General features: G+C 38.9%; 1 protein-coding gene across 1 annotated transcript; it reads right to left on the bottom strand.

Moving 5' to 3' along the window:
* Positions 1 to 2,762: 2,762 nt before the first annotated feature.
* Positions 2,763 to 5,354, bottom strand: LOC311294804 (GTPase IMAP family member 8-like; the record flags this gene model as incomplete). The annotated part of the gene is made up of 5 exons (XM_084415832.1): positions 2,763 to 3,208; positions 3,398 to 3,467; positions 3,598 to 4,883; positions 5,026 to 5,090; positions 5,290 to 5,354. 5 exons carry the CDS (start codon positions 5,352 to 5,354, stop codon positions 2,763 to 2,765), a joined length of 1,932 nt encoding a protein of 643 aa, XP_084271958.1.
* Positions 5,355 to 9,469: the final 4,115 nt, after the last annotated feature.

Here is a 9,469-nt window from a genome sequence, read left to right as displayed (position 1 = left end):
TCAAATAGTTGATAAATAAGGAATAAAGGGGGAGAACTCCTTGGCTGCCATGCTTTCAGTTTTAAATGTTTATAATTTTTTCCGGTATGAGATTCTTTGTTTGAATATTTTGTCTAATAAATGTAATTTATTCAAAGTGACATTGAATTTGGGAAAAACATGTCCGGATTATTTTGATATTTTTTTTATTTTTCTATTCTGTTTACTGAAGAAAAGTTTGCACTTTCAAATGTGTAGTGTGTGTTGGCTATTCTACATATGTTTACAAAGTCAGCAAAGCTGTGAAGATTTTACTTTCTCTTTTTAGTGTTCTCAAGTTTTATAGTGTGATGCTGCTGTGTTATTGGTATAGAGTTATATGTTTGGTAATAAAAAGTTAAACTGGCAAAAACAAACGTTTTTTTTTCTCGGGGTCGGGGTGGGGGGCATCATAAAGGAATTATGCTTAGGGCACCAAAATGGCTAGCAGCGGCACTGCTCTGGTGTCTGAGAATCGCCTACGAGTTTTTACAACAGTGTTGTCAAATATCTATTCCGAAGCTGTGGGGGGAGCTCTAGAGAGAAACCTGCGAGCAAAAAGCGAGAATACAGCGAAGAAATCCCGAAGTTACTGAATGCAGCTTTAAATAACTGATCTGATCTGATCAAATACTATACTGAATAAACAGAGAAAGCAACAGAAAAGATATTAACATTAATCTTAAAACGGCATAATGGATTAAAAAACATCAGGAATCCCGGAATCAGGCATTTTCAGTTTCTTGATTCAGTTCTTTCTTGCATTCTTGGTTTCGAATCTTTCAATCTTTCCTTTACTTTTTTTTTTTTTTTGTATATATATATATATATATTTTTTAATAATCTGTTATAATTCATGTTGTTTCACCAAAATCTACCAAGAGAAAATGAATTTTGTATGATTGCTTTAGTGCAGGTCTATTCAAATCTGCTCCTGTTCTAATTAAACAGCTTCATCGAGGTCTTAATGATTAAGCTCTTAATGAGCGTTAGGTGTGTAAGTGCAGGGTTACAGGAGCTGATCTGAAGAGTAACAGTACAGTAGCTCACTTATGCTAGAAAGAAAGAGAAATACCGAAAACCCTTCACTACAAAAGACAAGTGCCATATATCAGGCTCATCAATAATGTTGAAAACTGTTTCACATCACGATACATGACCATTTTCCTTTTAGCTCCTCTCTTAACTTTTTCACTTTATTTAGTTCTTCTTCAAGCCTCCCCTTGAACTCCTCAATATGCTTCTTTTTTCTCTCTTCGAAGTCATTCAGTTCTTCCCTTTGTTTTCTGGCTTTATCTTCATTTTTCTTCTTCATTTTCTTTAGTTCCTCTTCACGTTTCTTTTTCATTTCATCACACTCTTTTTTCTCTCTTTCTATTATTTCTCTCTCCTCTCCTTCTCTTCTCTTGATCTCTTCTTCTTGCTCTCGTTTCAGATCTTCCATCATTTTCTCCCATCTCTTTCTCTTCTCCCCTCGTCTCTCTTCATCCTCTCGTTTTCTCCACTTCCACTCCTCTTTCCTCTTTCGCTCCAGCTGCTCATAATCTCTTTTCATTTCATTTCTCTTTTCTTCATATTCTTTCTCTTTGTCTTTTTCTTCTCTCTTCTGTTTCTCTCTCTCATTCGCTATCATCTGTTTTTCTTCTTCTCTGTCTCTTTCTAATTCATCTCCCATTTGCTCCAATTCATCTAGTTTTTCTCTCAGTTGTTCCTTGTGTTTCTCTTTTATCTTTCTTTCCTCTTCCTCTCGTTCTTTCATCTGTCTTTTCTTCTCTTCCTCCCATTCTCTCTGCTGTCGTTTCATTTCCTCTTGAGTCTCTTCATCATCTTCAGCCCCTTTTATTTTTCTCTTCCATTCTTCTCTCTCTTTCTCTTCTTGTCCCTTCTTCATTTGTTCCTCTAAATCTCTCTTTTTTACCTCCTCTTCCTGTTTTCTTCTTAACTCTGCCATGATGCGTTCCTGCTCAGTTTTCATCTTATCTCGAGCTTGTTTATATTCTTCTTCTCTCTTCCTATCTTCCTCTTCTGTTTCTTTTATCTGTTTATCACACTGTAATCTCTGATTTTCAATCTCTCTCTCCATCTCATCTATTGTTTGATCATATTCAGCTCTTCGCTGTTCTTCCTCTTCTGATCGTTCCCGTTCCTCCTCCATCTCTTGTTTCTTCTGGTCTGATTTTTCTTTCTCCTCAAACTCTCTCCTCAGTGTTTCCTCTTGACCTCTGAACTTGTTCTCCAGCCTCACTCTCACCTCATCTATCTTTAGTTTCTTCTCCTCCAGTCTCTTTCTCATGCGTCTGATTTCCGTCTTATACTTGTTTTCTAATTCTTCAACTTGATCCTGATTTTTTCTTTCATTCTCTTCTAGCATTTCTCTTCTCTTTTCAATGGAGATCGCTGCCTCCTCAAACATCTCATTAGTGAAGTATCGGCCCTCATTAGAGTTCTTCACCTCTTCTATCTTGTTTATCAGCTCAGTAACTTGCGTCTGGTCTTGTGTTTCTGTGTTGTTAAAAGCCAGGAATCTGTTTCCACATTCGCTGATCAGTTTCTTGAGTTCATCATTTCCACTTGTCTCTACATATTGTTCTATTGTTTGTCCTCTCAGTTCATCTCCTCTATAGAACATAGAAGCTCCTCTCCTCTTCAGTTCATCTCCTCTATAGAACATAGAAGCTCCTCTCCTCTTCAGTTCATCTCCTCTATAGAACATAGAAGCTCCTCTCCTCTTCAGTTCATCTCCTCTATAGAACAGAGAAGCTCCTCCTCTTCAGTTCATCTCCTCTAGTGAAGAGAACAATGCTGAAATCTGCTGCTTTTGGGCCAAATACCATCTTTATCATGTCTAAAGTGTCTCTCTCCTCTTGAGTGATTTCTCCCAAACTCAACACGATGATGAACACATGAGGTCCAGGTGCGGACAGAGAAACACACTTCACTATTTCTTCAACCACTTGTTCATTTGTCAGTGAGCTGTCAAAGAGTCCTGGAGTATCAACAACAGCTACTGATTTACCATCAACTTCACCAACTCCTTTCTGACAAGTAGTGGTCACTGGATCTAAACTGGCTTCACTGTGAAACTGGTTGTTTCCGAGGATAGTGTTTCCTGTGGCGCTCTTTCCATTTCCTCTCCTCCCAAACAGCAAGATTCTCAAACATCCTGGATCTGATGGTGAATCTTCATCATCTGAAAATTTGGGACCACAAAGAACAAGTGTTGAAATTAAAGTTTAAACTATTTACAAGTTTTTTTGGGTCAACATCCCCCATCCATTATCCAGGTCTTTTACCTCTAACCCCACCCCCACCCCCCCCCCACCCCACACACACACACACACACACACACACACACACACCCACACACACACACACACACCACCATCTTGCTCCGATGAAAGTGACTTTAATGCGAACTTGCAAGGAGGATTTGAACACACAAAGATGATCTAGATATTAAACATGTTTTAAGTCTAATCATTTCTGTGACTAGTCTGAGCAGGGTATTGTTTACACGTAATTATTTATTTCTTGCTAATTAACTTCAAAATGAGCTGGTTTTAAATTTGACTTTTTGACGTTTTTGACGAATTTGACGTTTGTGAGCGGACCCTCTGGAGTTCTCTTAAGTTCATTAGACCTTCTTGTTTCTTTCTCCTCTTCTTCTCTTTGTCTTTCCTGTTGTTTCTGTTTCTCCCATTCGTCTCTTTCTTTCTTCATCTCCTCTCGTATCTTTCTCTCATGATCCTCTATGTCTTTAATATCTCTTTTGTATTGTTTGTATCTCTCTCTAAATTCCTCTTCTCTTCTCTTTTTCTCTTTATCGCGATTCCGTCTTTGTTCCTCTATCTTTGTCTTATTTTTCCCTTTCTCTTCTTCGTATTTTAACTGAAGATCTTCTCTCTCTCTCAGTCTTCTTTCATTCTCTTGATCAAGTCTCTGATTGTATTTTTCCCTCATTTCTTGTTCTTTCTCTCTTCTTTTCTCATCCTCTTCATCTCTTCTTTGTCTTTCCTGCTGTTTCTGTCTCTCCCATTCCTCTCGTTCTCTTCTTATCTCTTCTCGCATCTTTCTCTCTTGTTCCTCTCTTTCTTTTATTTCTGTTTTATATCGTTTTTCACTCTCTATATATTTCTCTTCTATTGTCTTACTTTTCTGTTCTTCTTCCGCTATTATGGTCTTCATCTTCTCTTTTTCTTCTTCATGTTTCATCAAGAGCATCTTCTTTTCTTCCTCTTGTATTTTTCTTTCCATCTCTCTGAACATCTTACATGAGTAGTAACTATCTCCGTTTGCTTTCACCATGTCGTCTATCTTCTGCAGTAGATCAGACACCTGTGTTCGGTCTCCAGTCCTCTTATTATTGAACACATGGAATCTGTTTCCACACGCTTCAATCAGGTTTGTTAAAGGAGATTCAGGATTTTCTAGATACTGTTCAATGGTTTTACTATCCAGATCATCTCCTCTGGTGAAGAGCACCATTGTGAACATTAAAGAGATTTCACCGAACGTCTCTTGGATGATCTTCACTGCTGTTGCTTCTGCTTGAGTGAATCGTCCCACTGATATCAGTAGGAGAAACACATGTGGTCCAGGCAGGATCATGGAGATGCAGTTCTTGATTTCTTTCTGGATCTCCACATTAGTCAGTTTAGTATCAAACAGTCCTGGAGTGTCGATCACAGTAACGTTTCTGCCGTCGATTTCATTTGTTTCTTTCTTACACACTTTAGTAATCGACTGTTGAGATGTTTCTGCTTTAAACGCTTTTCTTCCTAAGATGGTGTTTCCAGTAGCACTCTTCCCAACTCCAGTTTTTCCCACCAGCACAATCCTCAGATCATCTTCTCTTTCTCTGGAATCTAAAGATAAATCAAATGATAATTTATAAAACAATATGCAGAGTTTCAATTGAAGATAGGCCTTTATACAGTCTGCATGTCGCCACATCCAGTTGCAATTAGTAGCGTAAATTATTTTCCTTCTGCATTACTGTCAACGGACAGGCTAAAGGGTCCTCTCCCTTCTGGGCTGGCAGCAGGTTTCCTAATGTAGCCAGGAGGGGAAATCTAGGAGGTTATGGGAAAGGGGACCAGTCATGCTTCTCTTAAACTGACAAAAGTGCTCACTGGGTAGTTTCTCTAGTAGCCGCTCGACATGTGAGCCACAGGTAAGCTCAGAGAGACCTTCACGGCCCATGGACTGGAGGAGGGAGACCCACTAAGGCCTGTACTCTAAGGGAAAACTGATCTAGGCCTCTACCATCACCTATCCGGATAGCAGGCATCTCCATTACAGCCCAGAGCTCTCTCAGAGCTGTCTGGGTTGGCCATAACGCTCATCTAGGGCCTGAATAGCTTGAGTGTAGGGATCTTGGGCATAAACATGATCTAAGGCAAGCCGCTTCGCCTGATCTACCTTTAAGTGATCCAGTAAGATGTGATATTTATACTGCTCCGACTCTCCTGGGTCCAACAGGTTGGATAGGGCCATCTTTAACATCATATACTGACTTTCATCCTCTCTAGTAAGATCAGGGAATGAGGGACCTTCTATCTTGCTATATGACTGCAGTCGGCCTAAAGGGGGAGCTAAATGAGGACGCTGAAGTAACGAAGGCAAGGAGTGACTGGACATCTCCACTGGTCGTCAATGGCAGTCAATACATAAATCTTCTCTGCTCCGTAATTAATAAACTGGTAATGCCTATAAATACTCAAATGCACATATTCTTACAATTACCACAGTGAGTCACATGAGCAATATAAACCAAGTTAAACTGTTCAATCTAACAGAAAAAATGTATGGAACGTTCAATAACACACAAAAGGCAGGAGACTAGGCATTTCCAGCAGCAACACACTAGGATTCCTCTATGTGGCATGAGCAAAGGGAAGGGGCTGTGTGTACAGGTGCTGTCTAATGAAGTATGTGGCTGATTGAGGCTAATTAGTTGAAGGTGTGGTGAACTGCGTGGGGAACTGAGTGGCAAAGAAAAACATTGATTATTTTCATTATCCTCATCCATTTTTGCGATATGAAAAACAGCAGTTTGGATGTCTTGTGTTCCGGGTGAACTATTACTTTTATAAAATATAAAAAAAATTGCCCATAATGTTTTATAAAGGGGAACACAAATGTTTTGAGTGCAAAGGTGCTTAAAGTCACAGAGTTTCTGCATCTCAACATCACTGCCAGTCAGTGACGGACTGGCCATTGGGCAATGTGGGCAAATGCCACTGCGGCCGCCTGGTCTCATCACTTGTTGTGGCCGCATCACAAACAAATAAATAGGCTAAATAAAGCGAGGAAGCGGCCGCCTATTGGCGCAATGGCTGCAAGCGGCAGCACCACCAGCGGCTCGCTCGCCGCTCATCACAACCATATAAAAAGGCTAAATAAATAAATAAAGCGGAGATGCGGCCGCCTTTTGGCGGATTGGCCGCCCGCAACCGGCAGCACAGCCAGCGGCTCGCTCGGCGCTCATCACAACCATAAAAAAAGGCTAAATAAATAAATAAAGCGGAGTGTCTGCAACAATAGGCCGTCGCAAATCAACAGACTAAGTATATGAACTGACAAAATGTAAAAATGTGTACCTTGAATGCAATGTAAGTCGCTTTGGATAAAAGCGTCTGCCAAATGCATAAATGTTAATGTAAATATGAATAAAATAATAATAAATTAAGCGGAGGTGCAGGCGGCCACAAAAAAAACAAGGAAAAAAGCAAACAAACAAACACCACGGCCTATCTCTGAAAAATAATAGCCCTATGAACTAAATAATAATAATGACTTTTTATTTCTATTTTTCCTGTGAAGGACAAATAGCCTAAATGTATGTAATCTCTCTAAGGTATTTTGAATGTTTTTAGTCAGTGGAATTTCTCGCGATCATTGACCTGATGAGAATGTAATGTTATGTTTCTTTGTTGGTTGCAGATGAATTGAGAAGACAAATGTGGCCTTCTACTTCTTATGTCATTTTACTTCTCTAGTAAATGCTTCTTGATTTAAGAATTTTTAGATATTTGGACTGGAAACAAAACAAAAATACTAAGTAAGAAAAGCATTTTTTGCAGTGTAGGCTATTAGAGTAAAGTTAGAATGAAACTTGCAATGCATCGGCTATTCCAGTTCTGAGTGATATGTATTATTTGTCACAAAAGTGTTTTTTAAACACGAGCAGATTTCTGAAACATAATCACAAGGATTAAAGAAGTAAAAAGTCAAATAATAGGAATAATAAAATATAAATAAACAGGATTTCTGTACTGATATTTTCAGTCAAATACTGCCACATGCTGGATAAATTGTGTAATGTAGAAAACTGCGCATGCATAATCTAATTAAAAAACAACATATTTTAACATGATATAAACTCTTGATTGTTTTGTAGAAACATGCATTTGAAACGATATTACAGTGAAAAGTGCTATACAAATAAATAATAGAATTTGAGACTGCAGTGGAGAGTGAAGACTGTTAGTGTGTCTAATGTACATGACACTTTCTATAAACGGTGCAAAATCAGGTTTAAAACTCTTAAAAATTATTTTTTTCAGCAAATGATCTCTGAAAGGAGCTTTATCGTATATTGTATATTATATATATATATATATATATATATATATATATATATATATATATTCCTAAATGCATTTTATATATATATATTGCTAAATGCAAACTCTTGCTCTAATGCCTTTTACATGTTGTTTAACAGTGATTTAATGTTTACTGCATGTGTAAGTGATCAGTTTTGATTACTGTATCCTCACTAACTCTAATCTATGAGTTCAGGAGAATAAATAATCCAGTCCAGCTGAGATCACCACAGTAAAACACGGTAAATACTGTTAATATCTGATGTGCCGAGGGTTACACCTCCTCAGTCGAGCTCATCATCTTCATCATCTTTATCATTCCTGGCTGTCCATAATCAAATCCTCATATTAGAGTGATTTCTGAAGGATCATGTGACACTGAAGACTGGAGTAATGATGCTGAAAATCCAGCTTTGATCACAGGAATAAATTACACTTTACTATATATTCACATAGAAAACAGATGATTTACACTGGAATAATATTTCACTGTTTTTACTGTGTTTTTGATCAAATAAATCCAGGTTTGGTGAGCAGAAGAGACTTCAGAAACATTAAAACATCTAACTGACCCAGAACTTTAATATAGCTTTCATTTGCTGTTATCGTGTTGGTTTACTTTTTTCTGTGTAAGCACCTTGAGATTTCTTTAAAAGTGCAATTCACTGTAAGAAAGTGCTTACACACTACATGTATTATTAGCAGTCTAGTTGACTAAAGAGAGAGAGATTACGGACATTACGGCTTTCTTATTCAGACTGTCTGCAAAAGTGCAAAACACTTCTGTGGAAAAAAAGAGAAAAATATTTTCAAACTAAAATTGAAGAAATTGATGATTCAATAGATCAAAACACTTTCTGGAACTTATATAAAAAACTCGAAAAACCCAAATTAGAGATATTACTCCAGAATGGCACAATTTGGAAATCTTACCTGTTTCGAATGCGCATGCGTCGCGTCTGAACGCGTTGTTGTCTTTGGAGCTCCATCGATTGATTTATAATTCTTGATTTCTCTTTAAACTCACTTACAACGAACCTTTTCTACTTTTCCTCACCTCATAGTTACAACGCGGATTGTTGAGCAGACGCGTCTCAAGCCTAGTGATCCAACGCTGGATACTCTTATAGGTTACGTCCGTGGATCACGGCTGAACGCGTCTTCTCCGCACTCATTTACAAACAAACATTTTTTCGCCTATCGTGCGTCTACTCTACACCCGTACAACTGAAAAGACGGATTATATCCAAGACTTAAGCCATAAATTAGTATTAATATTGATAGCATCACTGGTAGCGTCGTTGCTAACTTAACTTACTGTCCATCTGTTAACATGGCGAATATATCAAATGTAAGTAGTCTACCTTTTGGTGCAGGTGAGGACACATTTGAGCTGCACGCGGTGCAGTCTGAGCTGGAAGCTGTTGAGAAACAGATCCACGACCTTTTAGTGAGACAAGCCGAGCTGATAGACCGGCGTTTGGCTCTTGAAACATCACGCGCCGATGCACACAAATCAGTGATCAACGTTACTAACCCGCTGACTCCGACCTCGTCTACTCCGTGCGTTTCTCAACATCGGTCCCGCGCGCCGAGGTCGCGATCAGCCATGGTCTCGTTCACTCCGGCTCCAACACGCCACCACGAAGCCTGGATATTTCCGCAGCGGAAGACGCGAGTCAGGTCTAGACCAAGAAAACTCTCTCCGACCCTCCCGGTTTTCGAGATATCCACACAAAACCGCTTCTCCCCTCTTCGCGAAACAGAACGCGATGCTGTGATCATCGGCGATTCCATCGTTCGGCACGTACGCGCAACGTTAAATAAAAGTAAGGTGCACA

The sequence above is a fragment of the Rutilus rutilus genome (assembly GCF_951802725.1).
Source record: "Rutilus rutilus genome assembly, chromosome: 8".
In the NCBI taxonomy this organism is placed as follows: domain Eukaryota; kingdom Metazoa; phylum Chordata; class Actinopteri; order Cypriniformes; family Leuciscidae; genus Rutilus; species Rutilus rutilus.
Note: the sequence above shows the minus strand (reverse complement) of the source record. Positions and strands in the feature narration are given on the sequence as shown.